Source organism: Monopterus albus, unplaced genomic scaffold (genome assembly GCF_001952655.1).
Source record: "Monopterus albus unplaced genomic scaffold, M_albus_1.0 scaffold129.1, whole genome shotgun sequence".
NCBI lineage: Eukaryota > Metazoa > Chordata > Actinopteri > Synbranchiformes > Synbranchidae > Monopterus > Monopterus albus.
In genome coordinates, this window is record NW_018128009.1 from 1,385,625 (window position 1) to 1,406,737 (window position 21,113).

A 21,113-nucleotide genomic window follows, 5' to 3' on the forward strand; every position below is an offset into this window, starting at 1 on the left:
CACTCATCTTTATTTTGAGGAAACAAAAGTCTTTAAGTTGTCTAATTAGTAGCACAGACACACAGACGCAAGGATGGCGATGTCACATCCAATCAGTCATGTCGCCAAATGATACAGAATATTTCTTGAGAAATGTACAGAAAGGAATGAAGATGTCCTTTCACTGACTGACTACTATTTAAATTTTACTGCCCTGTCTGGCAACGTATCATGCTGTGATGAAGCTGGTTTACCTCAGTAAATGGAGTAACACGGGCTATTGTTTTAAATCTATAAAAAAAAAAATCTTTTTTTTTGGAAATACACAGCATCGATTTGAGTTTTCCGGGAACTCCCTTCAGAGTCTTAACACTTGATATTTGGAAAAAGAACTCAGGTGGACACAGTTGAAAAAAGGGGCAAGCCAATCAGATTGCTCCTTTCCCCCTTGGCCAATGACAGGCGCCACATTGTTGTCAAATTTGTCTAATGAAAACGTAGGCGCAACAATAGAGAGGGGAGAGAGGGATCTGTAACCACTGACAATCTCAGGAGGAAGTTAGTGTCTCAGGCTGCGGCGAGTAACAACCTCGGCTCCTCCCGGACAGTTGTAACTTTACACTAGGAGGAATGATCGCTCTTCTCGGCTCCTGCTCTTTCCGGATTTAAAGTCGACTGTATCTACTCGTATCTTTGCTTCTTCGGCAGCCTCCAGGACAGTTTCCACCAGAGTTTCGGTCATAGATTTTTGATAATCGATAGTAATTTCGTCAGTAGACAGACATCGCTGACTTCACCTGTTGCCCAGAGATGCTGAGAACCGCTGAGCAGATGTGATCGGCCCAGCACAGTCTAACTAAAACAGATCGTTCAGATAACGCGGTTTTCTTGATTATAGTTTAGATACATCAGTGAGGAACACTGGCATGGATCTGAGACCGGAGCTCCCCACTGCCTCCTCTGCCTCTCAAGTCCACCCCGGTGCGGCAGCGGCGGCCGCCTCCATCCCGGTGTCCATGGCCGGCAACCTACTGCGCGGCCCTCCGCTCCTCCTGCGCGCCGCGGATAAGTACCCGCGCACCCCGAAGTGTGCCCGATGCAGAAACCACGGCGTGGTCTCCGCGTTGAAGGGTCACAAACGGTACTGCCGTTGGAAGGACTGTATGTGCGCTAAGTGCACTTTGATCGCTGAGAGGCAACGAGTGATGGCGGCGCAAGTGGCGCTGCGGCGGCAGCAGGCGCAGGAGGAGAACGAAGCCCGAGAGCTGCAGCTGCTCTACGGCCCTGCGGAGGGACTCGCCCTGGCCGCTGCCAACGGCATCATCCCTCCGCGTCCAAACTACGAAGTGTTTGGCTCTGTCAACAACGAGACCAACTCAGGTGAGTGAAGCAGCTGTACGCACTAATACAAGGGTCAAGAAGTGCGGCTCTGTGAGAGGTGCATCAAACCTCAAGCACATTAAAACAAACGGACTTGACTGGAGTGTAACAAGACAGATGTGTAATGGTCAAGGGCGTTAACTAGACAGGCCTCGATAGTGTTTATTATTCCATCAATTTAAACTCTTTTAGACCAGTTATGGTGAGAGAGCTTCTAATGGAGAGTTGCAGTGTGGATGCCATGCCACACAGCTGGCGACACCGGCAGCTAGCAGAAGTGATTTTGCTTTTCAGTAACATTTGATGCACTTAAGTTGTGACTGACCCAGCTGTTAGATACATGTTAAAACAGCTGTCTTTTAAATGCATGTGATATGTAGTTTTTATTTCCTTCCTAACGTTGGTTGATCTCTGCTGATTCATTTACTGGGGATGATTTTCTTATCATGATACTTTGGTATTATTATTTGACATATTGTGGCCTAAATCCTACACATTGTGGTGTTCTGGTTGTGTCAACAGATTCAAGTATTCCCAAGTATGAGTTGTTTTCAAAGAGCCAGCTGTCCGGATCCGCCACCCCTCAGCAGTCTGTGGGGAAACCTGCGTCCACCGAGAGTGACTCGGCCCCGGGCATCTCGTCCCCAGAAGGCCGGCACGGAGGCTCGGGTTCAGAGAACGGAGACAGTGAGTCTTTCATCAGCTCACCTGTATCTAAGCCTATAAAAGACGGAGAGGAAACTCCTGGGTCCGTTAGCTCCCTCGGCTCTGATTCCGGCTCAGAGACCGACAAAGATGATCAGGAGCCCTCCCCCTCCTCTGCGGCCTCCCGGCACATGAACGCCATCGACATCTTGACCCGAGTGTTCCCCAGCCACAAGCGGAGCGTACTGGAGCTCGTCCTGCAGGGCTGTGGTAAAGATGTGGTGCAGGCCATCGAGCAGATCCTCAACAACAGCGGCGCCCAGGGCCCCAACAAGACCGGGCCAGAGGAGACGTGGACGGCGGAAAGGATGCTCCAAAACGCACAGCAGCTTCCACAGTCCTCTGCCTCCACAACCACCCCGACGAGGCCCATGTTACCCGGAGCCATGACACTGAGCAACCGCTCTGCATTTTCTCCCCTACAGCCAAACGCCCCGCACTTCGGCGCGGACCCCAGTACCTATCCTCTGGGCACCCCCCTGGGACTGAACCCGCTGCGTCTGGCCTATTCTGCGCACAGCCGGGGTCTGGCTTTCATGACGCCCTACTCCACCACCGGGTTGATGCCCACTCTGGGCTTCAGACCCCCGATGGACTATGCTTTCAGTGACCTAATAAGGGACAGGACAATGTTACACAAGGAGCAAGGCTATGCCAGCGGCCTATACGGGCCTTTGGTCAACAACACGCCGGACAAACAGTGAGGCTGCTGGGCTGAGCACAGAGACACAGTCCGTTGCCACAAATGTTGAATGTCCTGGCGAAAATCTGTGATATGTTTTGGCTACAGGCTACTGCATATGATAGGATTATGTGGCGTGTAGTCAAATGGCTTGAGAGGGCGGAAAAAATGTAACTCACTTGTATAATTTTATATAGACTACAAACTTTTGGATGACATCCCCCTTTATCAGCCTGGTTCTGCTGTCAATAAAATAACTGATGTGATATTTAGCTCTTCAAAAATAAATCATGACTGGGAAAGTAAAAAGTAAACCCGGTGACACAAAAGGCTAAAACTAATCATGCATGAATTTATTACTGATCGATATGTCAAGTCTGCAGGATTTAAAATAAAATAAAGTGACGAAGAAATGATTTAACAGAGAGTTATGCCGATTTAGAGCTCATCAAACCTTTCAGCTGATTTGTGGAACTGAAGTTTAAAATTTAAATATGAATTTCTCCTCACACCCACACACACACACACACACACACACACACAGAGGAAACAATAAACCGGGCAAAGTTAAGTTATTAAAACATGTAGCCTACGGATGTTAACCCCGTTTCCTGTTGTAAAAGTTGAACTAATGATTTGTAAATGCCATTTCTTTTTTCCCTCGTGTATCATTTCACTTTTAGTTCGTTTCCAACTGCCTGTATTATATATTGCACTTGGTAAGATGAAACATTACGCTCTATTCGACTTTTCATTTATCTGTTAGTCAGCTCAAATATTTTGTGACAAAGTGCTGGATGAAGTCAGTTCCTCTTCAGATGTTACAAGCTGTGCTGTCACACTGTATGAATATGCTGGAAATAAATGTTATTTTAAAGAAACTGGAAATGTATTATTTAGTGTTGCCACTGACATAGAAGTACTGCAGACTATTATCCAAGCGTACAATCTCTTATTTTTATTTTTATTTTTAAATTGGACCATCATAAAGACGAGGCCTGTTTTAACGGCCTTTGGCGCAAAAGCATCGTTCACTTTCCGCAAACACCTTCAAACCTGTCTCATGTTCAGGCCTATGACAGCGCCCGAACACCGAGGAAACAACGAAACAAAAAGTTGGGATTTCTTTAAATCCAGAGGGCTGATGCTGATGCTGGCAGCTGTTTCTTGACCGATCATGGAAATTGTGCTAATAAGAGTAAGAACTAAAGTAAAAAAGATATTTTCACAAATATTTTAAAAAGGCCTGGAGCACACATAGAGTAGGTAACATGCCTGATGTGATGAGTAGAAGCGCACATGTGACTACCAACGATGACAGGCAGCTGTGAACCAGTAACACGTTTACTTTTACTTTGGAGCTTATGCACCTTTATAGCAGGGCGGTTTCAGCTCAGACACTCCCTGTTTTGGTTTGTAGGCCTATATCCACTTTGTTTTTAAATGAAATCTAATTAATATATAGGCTGGAATCTTAAAAAATAGAGTTGATCATTATTAGATCAACTAGCTTATAACTACTTGTTAAATAACTTGGTAGAGAACCGTGAAATTTAAACTTTGTAATTTCACGCTCATCATTATCCGTCTAAGAAAATCAGACCGTTGAAATTTTTTAAAATTAGGCATATTTTTTGTTCAGAACCATAAAGTAGCCTAGTAGTAGTATTTTCCCACAGCCTACAAAAATAAAAAGTGAAACCCGGCACTGCCAGCAAACATTCAGATCTCACAGGCTTCTGTTGGAGGAGAAAACGACCTAAACATGTTTTGGGAGAAACCTAATAATCCTCTAGCCTATGACCCCCCCACCAAGTAAAAGTTTACTTTACAACAACAGTATTTCGGACTGGACGCCATGGTTTTACTGGTGCTTACACTCACTGGGCTCGACCTGTCAACGCTTTCTCCACCCACTCAGGGATTCACCAAAGGCGGATCATTTCCAAAGAGCAATGGCTCCACCTACAGGCCGTCCGACGTCAGTACAATTACATGTTTAACTTTGATTGGTTGAGAATCGACACAAGTCCGTGTTACACCTGACGGATTATTAATGAAATCAATTCAAATAAATCAAACTGGCCCAGAATATCATTTTCATATTAATAATTACCCTCATGTCACATGCAGTAGATCTGTACAGTGAACACACAAAGCATAGAAAAGCACTATTCAAGTATAAGACCATTCACCTTTACACTTGTGCATTATTTATTTATTAGCAGTCTACTCTTTTTAGTGGACTCTGTTCTAGCAAATATGACTCTTGCAACATTATTTTTGTGAACTCCTAAGTCAAAAAAAGGCCCTCTTAAATACTACATCCCTTAAACACATCATGTACTTTAACTTTATGTCAGTGATATCATATTCTGGGTATGGTCGTGTGTGCTCTACGTTCAAAGCAGAGGACTCCTCTCTGTCTTTCTCTCCACTACTGCGCATGGCAGTGGACAGAAATGTGGAATGATGTTTGAATGATAGCAACAGTTCCCTGGTTTCTTTGCATCCTTCTGAGGAGTTACCAGGCTAGAGAGGTAGAGTAGAAAAAGAAAAGAACTCTGTTCATTTAAAACAACCCAGGGACACGGAATCATGAAATAGCTAATATAACTTTAAAGGCTGCTACATGGGGAAGATGTGGGCTCCCTTCATATCCAAGTTGTTGTGTGTAGCTCAGACAGCACCGCTAGATGACAGTCTTGTCTAACAAATCTGCAGTATTGTTTTGAAATATTGTGCATTACAGGCATTTGTAAGACCAACTAGAGACTATAGCTTAGAATGTACCTGCATGCATTGTGAGGTCTGGAATATTATACACATTTAAAAACAATAATAATTCCTAATCTAAATCAGCATCTCTATGAGAAATATACATTTTATTTAAAATATACGGTGAACTGCAACAGCTGTTTTTGTGTTTTTTTTCTCTGTCATTGTTTGATTTAAGTACATTTTGACAAAACGCTGATAGTCAGGACCACATTTTATTTTTCTAACTGTGTATATGACACACTTGGGGTGCTGGCTTGGATTTAGTTGTGCATGCTACAGCACAAAGAGTGTCCTCTGCTGGCCTCTTGTGTGCAAAGCACTGAGCATATGAGCATTGCAGCCCCTCTGTACCAGTGAGTTATATATGTGGTCGGCACCACTGAACAGGAGCACCTAAAGGTAAACACCCTGGTTAGCATGAGTGGTTTTTTTTTTTCCAGGGGCCTTAATGATAAATGTTGTCACATGCAGATAAGTAGATTTAGCTGTATTTAAAGCATCTAGATGAAGCTATTGCTTAGACTCCAACGCATGTGCCTGAATGTAATTCTTTTTCTTAGTAATGTTATCATAGTGCATCAACAGCATAGATCACTGGCCCCCGTGGCCCCAGTGTGTGAAATCCAGCTCAAACTGCAGAAACCGAGTTTGTGATATATGGGGGAAGGAGTAGCATTTTGTAGTGGAACGCTGGTCTGCTCCAGTAAATGCACAGTTATGTTTTCCATGTTCCTTTCTTTGTGTTCACTAATGAATAATTAGGCACAGGCAGATAAATAGCTTCAGGCTCCCAGAGTGGTGCAGGGGGAGAGAGAGAGTGTGTGTATGTGAGAGAAATCCAATTAAGTTATTACTCTATACAAAAAACCCATTTTCATTTTCAGAGCTGCTGTTTTGTTTACTGTCAGAATAACATATAGATAACAGAAAAACAAACCAACAGTGAGAAAAGACAATTGATAAACAATAAAACAAAGTCTTGTAGGGTATTTTTGCACTCAAACTTTCTACAGCTATGTGGGCTCAGCAGCAGTAGTATTGTCTCAAAATAGTAAAAATGGAAATGGCTAAAAACCTTGTTTGTATCTGTGCTAACATCCACGATGCATATGTTAATAAAACACATGACTGTATTGGTTTTATTGGTAATCTGTAACCTGTAGCCTAAACTGAGTCCAGGTACACAGGCTACTAACAAATTAATTGATTTGGGAATCTCATCCTCATCTGGAGTGTCCTACACCAACCTGACCTCGCCACTCCCCTCTTTATCATCATACAAAGTGCAGGTTTACTCGTGGTTCCTAGAGTCCACAGAAGTAGAATGAGGCAGAGTCTTTAGCCATCAAGCTTCTCTCCTATGGAACCAGCTCCCAGTCTCAGTTGAATACAGCACTCTCTATTTTTCTTTCAGATGTTCCCTTTCACGTGCACTGTAATGTCCCTATCAAACCAAAACAGCTACTGGGAAGAACCTTGGTTTCAGGTGTGAAAGGACCAACACAGGTTGTCTGACCTGGATATACAGCATTGCTCATGATCACGTTTTAAGGTAAACACACACTCAGACTTTGGAGCGGTCATGACAGGTTGAGGGAAACCTTTCCACAGTTTGGAAGGTATAGTAACAACGCTGTAAAGAAATTCCAGTTAGGCAAATAGGCTTAGCCTAATAGTGGCACAAATATGGTATGGCTGGTTGCAGGAGTCATCCAAGATGTGGAAGGTCAACATCGGTGCAAACCTACCCTGAGAGTTGTTAACTGGATTTGATTTATAACTCAGATCAGCCCAGTCTAAACCCTGCGAGTCAAATCTGGCTGCATGCAGTACACTAATCCCAGCTTGAGCCTGTCATGCATTACATACACTCGAGTCATAGGGATAATCTTCCATTAACCTGTGAAACTGAGACTTGCCAAACGTTTTAACCCTCTACCACTATTTCATAACACTCAACCAAATTCTGAAGGTTTTCTCAAAATGTCTCAGGCCTGAATAATAATTCGGTCCAGTCCAGGAAAAATATCATTTTAATCAGATTCTCGGGTAAAAGAACTTCTTTTCAGTTAAACAAATATGTTTGTTTATGCTTTTTTTTTTGTGAAAGTCAAGCCACTTTCACACAAAACCAGAGTGATGATGTAATTCCCTGTCACCATCTTTGTTTATATGAGATAAATGTACATAGCCAAGAAACTGGTTTAAAGGATGTTTTTCCTGGACCGACCTGAATTATTTTGACTCCAGATCATTAGAAGAGTCTATGAGGGTTCGGGAAATACAGGTAACCTTCAGAATTTGTGTGAGTTGTCAAACAATGGTACAAGTCTCAAGCCAAGTCTCAATTTCCCAGGTTAATGGAAGATTACCTCTGTGACTCGAGTGAATGTAATACATGAAGGGCACAAGCTGGAACTAACAGTACGCATGTACAAGTGGCACCCAATGAACCCCACATTTGTTCTTCTCATGCCAGAACACATCAAAGTGGACCAACCCTCAGATACCTGAGCTATCACTTGCAAAACCAGTAACCAATTAGTACAAAAAGGAAGTTATTTGTAGTCACACTTTATTATATGGTCAAAATGCCTCATAAGCACACATCTTGTAGCCCACCTTAGCCCCATCACCAGCTCATCAGACTGTAAAATGGTAAAGATAATAATATACTAATGTTAACAGGCATAAAGAGAGACCAGCAGCACTTGCCAGCAAGTTTTCTGCACCCTGCAAGTATCCAGATGGCCTGTGTGTATTTATAGTGTGTTAGTTAAATCTGCTGCTGTTGGAATCACAGGCGCCACAGGCTCCGTCTCTCTGCATGGCAATTAAACAGGAGAAAGCTGATGTTGGATGAAAAACACATACTTACAAAATGTTTTCAAGTGCAAAAAATGTGAAAACCTACAACAGGAGCTTCTACCCGGTTTGACAGTCCCAGAAGGAACTCGGCACACAAATGATCATGTAAACATCTGATTCAAGTGGGAGGAAAAGCAAAGTGCAGCTACCAGTTTTATTCTCTCCAGTGACAGCAGTGATAATAAAAAATAATGTGTACAGTGAAACTGGGCAGTGTGCACAGGGTGGGTGGAGTGTGCACGTGGCTGGCACACACCTCGCAGAGACGCTTTATATGCGTTTTAGGGATAAATGAACGCCAAGCTATGCCGACGCAGCATGAGCACACTTAATCTCCTCAAGTGGAGAGCGTCAGCCAGTGCTGCAGGGGCAGATAAGGTGTGCTGGAATGTGAAAGTGTGTGTTCAGTGATTTGGGTTGTCTGTTTGCATGTTGTGTGGATGTATGTTTTGCTGCGTGTGTACTGGGTATGCATAAAATCCTACAGTAGATGTAGCATGTCTTTCTTGTCAAGCATGAGGAGCTTTCAGTGTCATATAAACCTCAGAACACAAACACATACACACACAAGCTGTCATGCTGTACATAGTTAAAGTGTAAAAGTTTAGAGACTTTCTCCAGGAATTCTTTGATCCCCACTCCTACACACAAAGCTCACAATTCTGTTTTTCTTTCTTCTTGTGTTTGGTTTTGTCTGCCAAGAAGTAATGGGGCATGTGTGTCTTGCTAAGTTTTCAGTGACATTTGACTGACTGACAGAAGTAGGTCTGTGTGAAAACAACTCTTCCCTCTCTTGTATTATACCTGGTGAGAGCTCTTCATCTTTTTTAAACAAGTGTCATCTTCTTCTTCACAATTGTGCAGAGCCTTGTTACTCCTCTTCCTTGTCTCCTGTCTGTATTTCTTCTCACGCCGTCCTTCATAATGTGTTTGTCTCTTCTTTCTTTCTTTCTTTGTTACTTTGTTTCTGTATTTTCAGCCTCCCTGCTCGGGGTGAGAGTCATCCGGTCTTGTAGTACTCGAGCCCAGGACTCAGACTTGAGTCCAACTTGAGTCCTGATTTTCAGGATTCGTGATTTGACTTGGACTTGAGCACAGATGACTTGGACTCGGACTTGAGCATTGACTGCATTCGGACTCAGAGGTTGGAGACAAGGACTCTAACTTTTTTTTGTAATAGGCCTTAATAATTTGGCATAAGATACTGATTTTAAAACCTGTTTACTTCCAACGTGCTGTATCTGACACACTTCTATCAAAGCATATACTTCGCCTTTACAAAAATGATTTTTACACATCAAACTGACAGACAATATGGTGATGGAATACACTGATAGAAAGTTTGGAATCCAAAATGGTGAGAGCTGTGTCACTTGTGTTTAAGACAGACCTTGATGACTTTGATGACTTGGACTTGACTCAGACTCGATCCTGACTATTCTAACTATTCTGAGACTCAGCTTGGACTCGAGGTTTAGTGACACAGTTACAACACAGGATTAACATGCACTCCCCATCCCTATACACTAACACCTAACTTCACAACTACAATTAATGTCTGTCCCCAACCATAACCTACCCCTAATTCTAACCTGAAAAAAAAACAAGTCTTAACCCTCAAGCTGCCTGAAAAATTCAAAGAACTGTCTAAAATGTTCTCACAACAATTGCATGAGCATAAATTTGTCCACACAATGTAATAAAAACATGGACATACTCACATATATGTGCATTTCCACACAAATAGGAACACACAGTCAGGCACCAGGCACATACACAGAGACGCACATACTGTAGGTGGTGAAGTACATGTGCAAAAGCTTCCATGCACACCGACACACACACTGAGCCCCTTGGGAAACCTTACACAATTACGACTAGAATGGGATTCATTCTCAACCGTCAACAACTCATTAACTGCATATTTCAAATTGTACGTTTCAGCAGAAAGCATTGATGAGGAACATTGAGAATGGGGACTTTGGGAGAGGCTGGCGTTATTTTAACATGTTCAGAATTTATTAGCATATCACATGTAGTACTTTATATTACTGTACATACAGTATGCAGGGAATGGGTAAGGGTCAAATATTAATAAATGTTTTGAGTTGCATGAAAGCCCATTTAGGTAAGGAGAGTTAATCACAGTAGGGCAGGCCAAATCAGCTGTTAAATACAAATATAGGGTATATAGCAAATAATAAATAGAGTACAGTATAAGCGTACAATGCACATTGAAGATAATGCAATTGTAGACACTTTCTGGCACTGATTTGTCAAACATTTGTAAATTAGGAAGGTTCATGTGAACCAGGAAAATTATTGGTACTTTGTTCAGCTATGTAGTTTCAATATTACAGCTTTCTGTGACTTAAATATAATTTAAAATTACAGCTTTCTGTGACTTAAATATATTTTAAGAAATATATATATATACAGTATATATATAGCCATTCAGATGTCCTTGGCTTTGCACAACAAATACCAAACCTCTTGAGACCAGTTAGGAAGAGAAGTGCCAAACCTGAAGTGTAGTAGCAAAATATATCTTCATCTTTGGGTGTTTTTTTCCCCAGTGGTTTTGTTTCAAAAGTGCAGTGTTTCCTTATGGGTTTGACTGGTGAGACAAGTTTGTGGTTTAAGAGCAGAGCAGAGACAGTGTAGTGAAGAGCTGCAGCTGATACGTGACCAGCTCATTAAAGGTTCAATGGCTCTTTGTTTCCCCTTTGAGTTATCCTTCACAGACCAGGTACTCTCACTCACAGAGCTCAATCAGTCCCCACGCATTGGTGAGTGTGTGCGTGTGTGCGTGTGTGCGCATGTATGTGAGATAGGGCTGAGAATATGTTGCCTCTTATGAAGCGCGCTATTCAGTTGAACTGTGACAAAGAACAGAAATGTTGCCTCTTAAGTGGTCTACTGACTCTGTTTGCCCTCCAAACACACACACATTTAAATAGTTTTTGTGTCATGCATCAGTACTAGGGGTGGAAAATGGAAAAAGACTATAAAGATCCTCTCTGCAATATAAGCTAATCACACACACACACACATTCACTGCATTGATGAGTCAGTGAGTCTCAAATTAGCACATCCTTTCTTACTGGTGTTTTAATTGAAGATGGGAGATGGGATAGGTTAACAGCGATGTTAGCACAGCTTGGTGGAGCAGGAGGGGGCAGTGTTTGTTCTCCAGCAGGTAAAAGAATTAATGTTGTATAGCTCAAAGGGGACCAAGTGATAGCATGCATTGCTTTTTTTACCTGCAACCCCCACGCAGTGTCTGACCTGGACCTGATAGCCACAACCTGATTGAAACTTGAAGATTTCACCAGGGATTTATAGTGATTTATAATGGAAACCCCGCCTTTAGACACACAAAGACACACCTCAACGCAAATCGAACTGTGACAAACACACTAAATGGTTCATTCAGATAATCAGGACCACAGGAGAAGCTAGTTTACCATGCATCACTGTTTATCAATTACTAATTAGCTGGTTGCAATGCTATGGTGTGCATTATGTGGTCAACACACCCCTGAAGGAGGCAAAAACAGGAATTATAAAGGTTCCTAATCTAAAGAAGTGGAATAAAATGTCTTGACACCTATTAGATTGATCAACATTGATTGTGGTACACTCATTCATATCTCCTTTAGGATGAAGTGTAATAACTTTGCGAATCCCTTCATGTTTCCTCTAGTGCCACCATCAAGTCAAATGTTTACTAGAGTTTGTCCAGTGCTTTGGATTAGGACCAAACCCTCACCATTCCCACCAGCCTCTGCTGCAGGCTCCTTTGTGTTTGGAGCGAATTAGCAAATATTAGCATGCCAATATGCTAAAATAAGATGGTGAACATGGCAAACATCACACCTGTTTTTCATTGCCATTTTAGTCATTGTTAGCATGTTAGTATGCTGATGTTAGCATTAAGCTCAAAGCACTGTTGTGTAGCCTCCACTTACATATCTACAATAGACATGGCATCAACATTTTTCTCCACTACGCAAAAATGAGGCCAAAATATTGTGAATTTTTGCAACCACATTCTGCACAGTAGTGGACCGAGAACACTGGACCGCTACTGAAATCTGTCAAATCAACCAAAATACGCCTTTTTTTATATCATCACAAGTTTATTAACAACAATCTTACCAGAAAAATGACCACTTGTATACACACCATTGTGAATATATCTATCAAAAACCACCAAATGGACCTCTAGGAAAAATGTATTTGATTTGTACTTTGAGTTTTTAGTGTGGCTCATGTCCCATCCAATAACATGGAGGAGATGGAATTTTTGATGTGACAGTATAGGCTGCAGTATAAGCCAACTTTCAGTGGCTTCACTTCTGGGATCTCTTAGCCTGTCCACTGTACAGGTGATGGTAGCCTCACAGAGCTGCCAGCATGGCTGGAGGCTCTTTAGACCTCATTACTGTTTGAAAATAATGAAACGCTGGTTCTGATTGAATGAATATATCCTTGAGTTATAACTGAAGCCACTTGCTTTCTGTTGTTTTCTGCCAAACAGGCATAAATGAAACCAAATGTATGGATGTGTTTTCATAATTACCACAGGGATAAAAGAAAAAAGAAACAGTTCTACGCTGGGTTTAAACAAACATGATGAGCAGAGCACACTATACTGCTGGATAGGCTTCTTTCACAGCTGTTATCAAATGGCTTGTACTTGCGTAGGTAATAGTGTGATCAAATTAGGGTGCTGGAGAAATCTCCTCCGAGTCTTGGCAAGCACGGCACAACATTCTCAGGTGTATTTGACAATTCATTTATAGAGCCAAGAGTTATTTTTCTCAGGCAGGTGTTACTAGGTAGATCATTATCAAAGTAGCTACATCCTCCTCTGACGTATAAATGGATGTCAAGTGCAGCACAAACGTTGAGGGTAGGCGTTGTTGGCCCTGCAGGATTTGAGAGGAAAATAAATTCATGCACCACACCACACAGAACTACACACACATATGTGCAGAAACACAGAGTAGAAGAGTGATAAATTATGTTGTTTTGGTCTGTGAATCTTTGAAATTGAATTGAGAAAAGTGAAGATAGCAAGAGAAGTGAGAGGAAGGCAGAGATGGAGAGGAAGAGATGAAGAGGAGGGAAACTGGGTCAGGCAGGAGAGTGAGGAGGTGTAGCAGAGGGGAGGACTAGACTGGAGAAACATTACTGACACCCCATTTCCTCCCCTTCTACCCCCTCTAGTGCCCACTCCCAGTCTCTGACCAGCAATTACTCCTCTCCAAATTATGATCTATACCAGCAGACTGGACCTGACCACGGATGGAGATAGATTAAACTCTTATCTCCACCCTTTCTCCTGTCTTTCTCCCTCTCTTTCATGCTTTCTTCTCTCTCTCTATCAGGTTTGCCAATTGAGACAGATGGTGTGGGAACCCTGCAGATTGATTATTGATCAGGAGGACAGAGATGGATTGAGGGGTGGACAGGACACTGAGGAGTGGAGAGAGTGTTTTGGAGGGGTGGTGAAGGTAAAGAAGTGGGAGGATTTCAAGGAATTTGTTTTAAGAGTGGTGCTAAAGGATGGCAGGATGAGGAGAGGGGGAAGGGGGGTGAGGCTGTGGGTAGGGCAAAGGTTTTCTTTAGATCACTCATCACCTTGAGAAGGAGCCATTGACTAAGCCCCAGATTTATAGCCAGAATCTAAAGTGTTTTGGGTTTTCAAGTTATAGCTCATTCTTTGTCAATGAAAATCCCACGCTCACTTTAATTAGATGTTAGTCATTGCTGTGGGTGCACACGCTACATATCAAAAAGAAAACTTTTTATTAATGAAGAAAAATAACTGTGTTTAGGGGCCATGCAGCTTGAATGTAAGGGGTCACAAGACTAATTTTGTAGTTTGCTTTTACATTGTCTACTTATCACTTATGAGTGTAGGCTGTGAGTTCCTGCCTGAGTGTGAGTGTGCTGATGTGCTGGGAAGGTGAAGCTGTCTCTCCTTGCCAGACAGATGGCTATCAGCAAGGCTCCAGAGAGTGAGTGCTGCTTTACAGTGGAGCCAAGAGGTTAAGCTGCAATCTCCACTGTGTTTTTCTTATTTTTTCCTCTCATTCACTGTACCTTTCATCTTTTCTGTGTCCATTTGTGTGTCTGTGTGTGCATGTGCTCATTGACTCCCTTTGCAATCCTGTGTGTGAATATCAGCGTGCATGATAAAGGAACAGAAGGAGCCTGTTGGCTGGTATGAGTGAGTGTGCTGGAGGCAGATACTGGAGGAAATAAATGACAGACAGACAGCTGCCCAGCTCAGAGTTTACGCTGGGTGCCATCACTGATGGCAGTCCCAAACTGTGTGTTTCCCAAAGTCATTACTTAACTTAAAATGATTAAATTCATCTTTCAGTAATGACCAAAGTGCTGACAAGCAAAACATAATTTTGTATATACAAACGCTGAATTTAACTGCGTTCTATTCATCTTTTGTCTTCCTCTCTCTTGATGTACTCCAGCCCCCAGGCAGAGTTGCAGCTGAACCCCATGAGGTGGTATCTCTGTGGGAGGACTGGTTGGATGTAGGAGGGGGTTCTGGGTGGTTCAGTTCGCCCCTGGAGGCTTCATTTAGCCACTTACAGCCTGAAGGAAAATAGTTAAATTAGGAACTGTGTCAGTATGCGTTTTCTTTTGTCTAAGCAGTTTTCTAACATATAGAATGAGGCATTTGTTTATACTGTATCTGCAGGAAGCATTTAGCAGATGGTAGTGTGCCAAAGATTTTGCAGTGTGATACTATAAAACAATAAAATTTCCTTAACTAACTTTCACCCTCTAACTTTCTATCATTAAGGGCAAAATGAAAGCCAAAACAAACTCGAGCAGTAGCCCTTTCACGTCTCCCTCCATCCCCCTTTGCCCTGCCCTGTCCGTGAAACTACATCATATATCATATGTGGTCACGACAGTCAGAGACAGTTGTAACACAAGCAAACATACAGCAAAATGTTTTTTCCCAGTCATATTGATACAGTACTAATCTTCCGGCCACTTTTGCATCAAGTTCAATGTTACATACTTGACACACATAATGATATAAGGTAACTGAGTTATTTGTGAAATGAGAAATTACGTTACACTTTGAAAGCTGAACAAGCTCCTCACTTTTCTAGTTGTGTTGAAGGCATAAATTTAAAAAACGTCTCACTAAAATCCTCTATGGACTGCAGTGTTATGTCTGACATGAACTAACTGTGTGACCTGGAACAAAACTGAGAAAAAAAACTTCTGCTAATCCCAGAAAATGTGCTGGTTTCTGCTAATTGGACAACAAAACACTAACGTTGCTGTGAGTTGGAATGACTCCAAATAACCACAATAGTTCAATACAAAGGTACAAAATTGAAATGCTAACATTAGCTTGCTAATGGTGCTACTTACGAATCTTGAAGAAAGAAAGCCACCTCTGTATCAAACTTTAGTCCTTTGGATGTTTTTAATCCTCTTCATCTCTGACATACTAAACTGGTGTTCATCCTGGTTTTGCCTCGTTCTTTGTTGCACTCTTTCTGTGCTACAGAACGCGGCCTCTTGGGTCTAACAGCTCCACTCCCATCCTAGGTTGTACCTGCACAGGGAACCTCCATGGTCCTTTTCGAAATGAACCATTCTGGTTTGAGGGACACTTCTAGACATTTTTTTTTACTTGATTTACCCAAAGTTGTACTAAATCATATTTTTTGCTTTAATAATTGATCAAATGACTAAGCATTATTTAAAAGGCGTTAATCATAGTGATGAACCCAAAATGTATTATGATCTAACTCTCCGGTTTCCTTCAGCTTAGCTGAGAACTTTAGCATTTTTCAGCTCATTGTTTGGGTTTTCTGGCCCAAAGATTTACTGTTTGGGTTCCTGTCTTCATGCTCTCAGCATCGCTTTTGTGGACAATAGCCTGCTGTTTTCAGAAATAACGAAAGCTCTAAAACCACCCTCAGCTCTACCTGCTCAGCACCAAACGGTAGACAGGCAAAGCTGACAGCTGGTGAATATAGTGGAGCATATACAGTATCTAAAGAGCCATATCTTTCCCTGAAGAGCTGACCCAAACAGATTTGAATATTGGATTTATATTCACAAGCTGGCCAGAAATGCAGCTTCAAATGAATGTTTATGTTGCTCTGTCTGCTGGTTGAGTAAAGAAGCCTGTCTTTACTAACAAGCTCACCTTATCAACTTACTAAAGGTGATGTACTGTATGTCAGTGCTCTGTTCATAACTTGTTTCTATTGCGTTCAAGTAGCCAAAAAAAAAACAAACAAACAAAAACAAATTAGAGACTGTTTAGAGACAAATTAAGTTTAAAACAAATCAGAGACTGATCCAAACTGACAAGAGCTTTAGGTTTACAAGACAGCAGTTGTGGATATTGCTTTAAATTTCACTTCAGATAAAGTATTGTGGCACTGGTGCAGTGTCATATGAATATAAATGCAACATACAAATGTTTCATGAGGCCATGAATGTAATATACTGTAAGTGCATTGTTGCTGAAACTACATATATGCATTTATATATTTATTATGCAATTTTCCACTTATCCACAGCCCATCAAACACAAGCTAGTAGACCAGCTCTTTATGATTTAGCTTGAGAGTGTAATACATCCTAACGTTTAGGGAGTTAGTATTTAGAGCATTAAAAGGCTGCTTTCAGCCACATTACACATGCATCTCCAGGATTGGATCTGTGGCAGTGGGGTTAATGAAGTTTCTCTCCGCTACGCCACGGAAGAGAATTATCTAGTGAAGAGGAAGATGGCTGACTCTCTTTCTGAGTGTCAACAAACAGTGGGGAAGTCCTCCATTAGCGACAAGACATAGCTGGCTACATTTAGCTGTATTATGCTTCTGTCTCATCAGTATTTGGTGAATATGTAATCAGTCTCTCCACACAAGTAAATTACTGTAAAAATGAGAAGGAATGTGTTTGCCGACTCACATTCATGCATAAATATCCATGAAAGAGTTTCCCCAACACACACACACACAGATACACATCCACAGACACGCACAAACATTCTCATGAATGCAGCCAAATAACTGAGTTGGTTGGCTTATAAAAATGTTCCCCATCCTTCACATCACAGTTGGGGGTGTGTGGATTCTCTGAGTCCCTGTAGTTAATGAAGGATAGAGGAAAATTGTGCAAAATAGTTGAAGAAAAGAAGAACATGTGAAAGAGTGCTGCAGAATACAAGCTTAAAAGAAGTATAAAATATCCTCCAGGCTTCCTGGTGTATCAAAGAGCACAGACAGTTATGTGTTTACCAGCATCACCAACACACAAACACACACATGCAAAGCCCTTAGATAATCGCTGAGGAAATCTCTCAGCCTTCTTCCACCGAAAATGGAAAGAATTTCAGTTGCTTTAAATGTTTATGGAAATATTCAGAAATATGTGGAGAGAAACTGCGAGAGGCTAGATGCTCATTCTGGGATATGTATGTGTATGCATGTGTATATGTGTTATCACAAGAGTTTGTTGTGAAAGAAATGTTTTATTCACTTTTCTCCTCCTGATGTTGTTTCTGTTTACTGAGATACAACACGGCAAGCGGAGTGAGAGAGAGAGAGAGAGAGACGCATGGAAAGCATTTGAAGTTGAGCACATAACCTTAGACAACATGGAAGAACTCTAGGCTTGTGTGTGACTCCAGCAGGCAGGTGACGTGTGTGTATTAAACTGTTGTTGAGGATCTGAGGTGACACATCCTTTTTAAGTACTTGTATAAGGTGCAGGGTGTAGCTTGTAGATGTAGTGTGTCTGTGTAAGGGCAGAAGGGAGGCAAATTTCTCACCTACACTTGATGTGTGTTGTGGTGTGATGCATTATATACACTTACCGGCCATTTTATTAGGGACACCTGTACAAATGTATGCAATTCAGTGCAACGCTTCCACCTTAACATCTGTGTTTATGAAGTTCAAAATGTTTCAGTTTTTGGTGAAATTGGCATAAATATATACATTCAATTATATGTTTATTACTGAGGTCACAGCTAAAGGTGGCGTTGTAATGGTCCCATTATATTCACAGGTGTTCCTAATATTCTGGCCCTCTCATGTATGTAGCTAGAGAGGACAAAATATAGAGACACTTCTTGTGTTGTAGCCACTCCTCTGTAAAACACAAAAGCTTCTTCACTTTTTAGGAAAAACTAGAAGTAAGCAGCCCATCCCAAACACATTGTGCAAACACTGTCAGGAAGACAAATAGGGATTCACAAATAAATTCTGTACAAGTGCTAATACAAAACTTAGCACATCCATTTTAGAGAAAGAAAAAAATCAGTCTCACCCTGTAGCTCATCATTCAACATTCCTAAAGATATAGATGATCCCTTCAGTAAAAGTGATTGTGTTTTGTAAACCAAGGACTCAGGTAAATGTTTCAGACCTTACTATCATTTATACAAGTCAACAGTAAACAATAAGCACAGCTGGAGGCATTGAGATGCATGATGTTGTTAGAGTAGATATAAGAACATTTGTAAGAGTAGGTGTCCTGTTTGTCAGTCCTTGATGAATTTTCCAATAGAATCAAATCTCTCTGGTTACTGTCCTTCACAGCAACCATAACAAATTGTTGGGGAGGTTTTGCTAAACATGTTTTGCAAATATCCACTCAATGACTCAAGAGTTAATGCTCACATCACCATGGAAGCAATTTGCCTGTCTTGCACAATGCATTAGAGACTCCTTAGTCTTAGTAAATATGGGTGTAGGTGAAGTTCAGCTGACACTATTACAATCCTAATGTACAGTATCAGGTTTTTTTCTTCTACTGCTTGTACAGTTTCTTCTCCACAAGCAACGCTCGAAAGGTTGACAGTGATAAATGCCCTTCACGGACGTATGCATTTCATGACACTGAGTGGCGTCAGTACTGAAACACATAATGGCAAACCTGTTCTCTTTCAGAGCATCTTTGTCTGCCTCCTCGTCGTTCTTACTCTGTCTATTTTTCTGCGACTCTTGCTGTTATTCCTCTTTCTCTTCCATCGACATCCTGCTGCTGTAAAGGGAGTGAGTGGACAAATGAGGGGGCCTCTGAATAAGAATTTAGAAAGAACTTGATATTGTCTGTGAGCTTGATATAAACAAAAGACTGCAAAGAATAAAGAAAGGGGTGAACAGAATGGAAGAAAAGAGATAAAAATAAATTGTGACTAATGCATATAGCTGGCCTTCTAATGCCGTGCTGCTTAATACGGGCCTAAATCCCACAACTTCTCGTAAAAACCAACAATTTCGCAGTTGAGTAATCTTCCGATTTAATAACCTTAAGCTTCCCTGTGTGTGACTCCAGCAGGCAGGTGACGTGTGTGTATTAAACTGTTGTTGAGGATCTGAGGTGACACATCCTTTTTAAGTGCTTGTATAAGGTGCAGGGTGTAGCTTGTAGATGTAGTGTGTGTGTAAGGGCAGAAGGGAGGCAAATTTCTCACCTACACTTGATGTGTGTTGTGGTGTGATGCATTATATACACTTACCGGCCATTTTATTAGGGACACCTGTACAAATGTATGCAATTCAGTGCAACGCTTCCACCTTAACATCTGTGTTTATGAAGTTCAAAATGTTTCAGTTTTTGGTGAAATTGGCATAAATATATACATTCAATTATATGTTTATTACTGAGGTCACAGCTAAAGGTGGCGTTGTAATGGTCCCATTATATTCACAGGTGTTCCTAATATTCTGGCCCTCTCATGTATGTAGCTAGAGAGGGCAAAATATAGAGACACTTCTTGTGTTGTAGCCACTCCTCTGTAAAACACAAAAGCTTCTTCACTTTTTAGGAAAAACTAGAAGTAAGCAGCCCATCCCAAACACATTGTGCAAACACTGTCAGGAAGACAAATAGGGATTCACAAATAAATTCTGTACAAGTGCTAATACAAAACTTAGCACATCCATTTTAGAGAAAGAAAAAAATCAGTCTCACCCTGTAGCTCATCATTCAACATTCCTAAAGATATAGATGATCCCTTCAGTAAAAGTGATTGTGTTTTGTAAACCAAGGACTCAGGTAAATGTTTCAGACCTTACTATCATTTATACAAGTCAACAGTAAACAATAAGCACAGCTGGAGGCATTGAGATGCATGATGTTGTTAGAGTAGATATAAGAACATTTGTAAGAGTAGGTGTCCTGTTTGTCAGTCCTTGATGAATTTTCCAATAGAATCAAATCTCTCTGGTTACTGTCCTTCACAGCAACCATAACAAATTGTTGGGGAGGTTTTGCTAAACATGTTTTGCAAATATCCACTCAATGACTCAAGAGTTAATGCTCACATCACCATGGAAGCAATTTGCCTGTCTTGCACAATGCATTAGAGACTCCTTAGTCTTAGTAAATATGGGTGTAGGTGAAGTTCAGCTGACACTATTACAATCCTAATGTACAGTATCAGGTTTTTTTCTTCTACTGCTTGTACAGTTTCTTCTCCACAAGCAACGCTCGAAAGGTTGACAGTGATAAATGCCCTTCACGGACGTATGCATTTCATGACACTGAGTGGCGTCAGTACTGAAACACATAATGGCAAACCTGTTCTCTTTCAGAGCATCTTTGTCTGCCTCCCCGTCGTTCTTACTCTGTCTATTTTTCTGCGACTCTTGCTGTTATTCCTCTTTCTCTTCCATCGACATCCTGCTGCTGT

The 21,113-nt window shown here is 41.4% G+C and overlaps 1 protein-coding gene across 1 annotated transcript; it reads left to right on the top strand.

Moving 5' to 3' along the window:
• Nucleotides 1-335: 335 nt before the first annotated feature.
• Nucleotides 336-3,574, top strand: dmrta2 (DMRT-like family A2). Its single transcript, XM_020612948.1, has 2 exons — nucleotides 336-1,359; nucleotides 1,882-3,574. Exons 1-2 carry the CDS (start codon nucleotides 906-908, stop codon nucleotides 2,766-2,768), a joined length of 1,341 nt encoding a protein of 446 aa, XP_020468604.1. The 5' UTR covers nucleotides 336-905; the 3' UTR covers nucleotides 2,769-3,574.
• The last annotated feature ends 17,539 nt before the right edge of the window (nucleotides 3,575-21,113 follow it).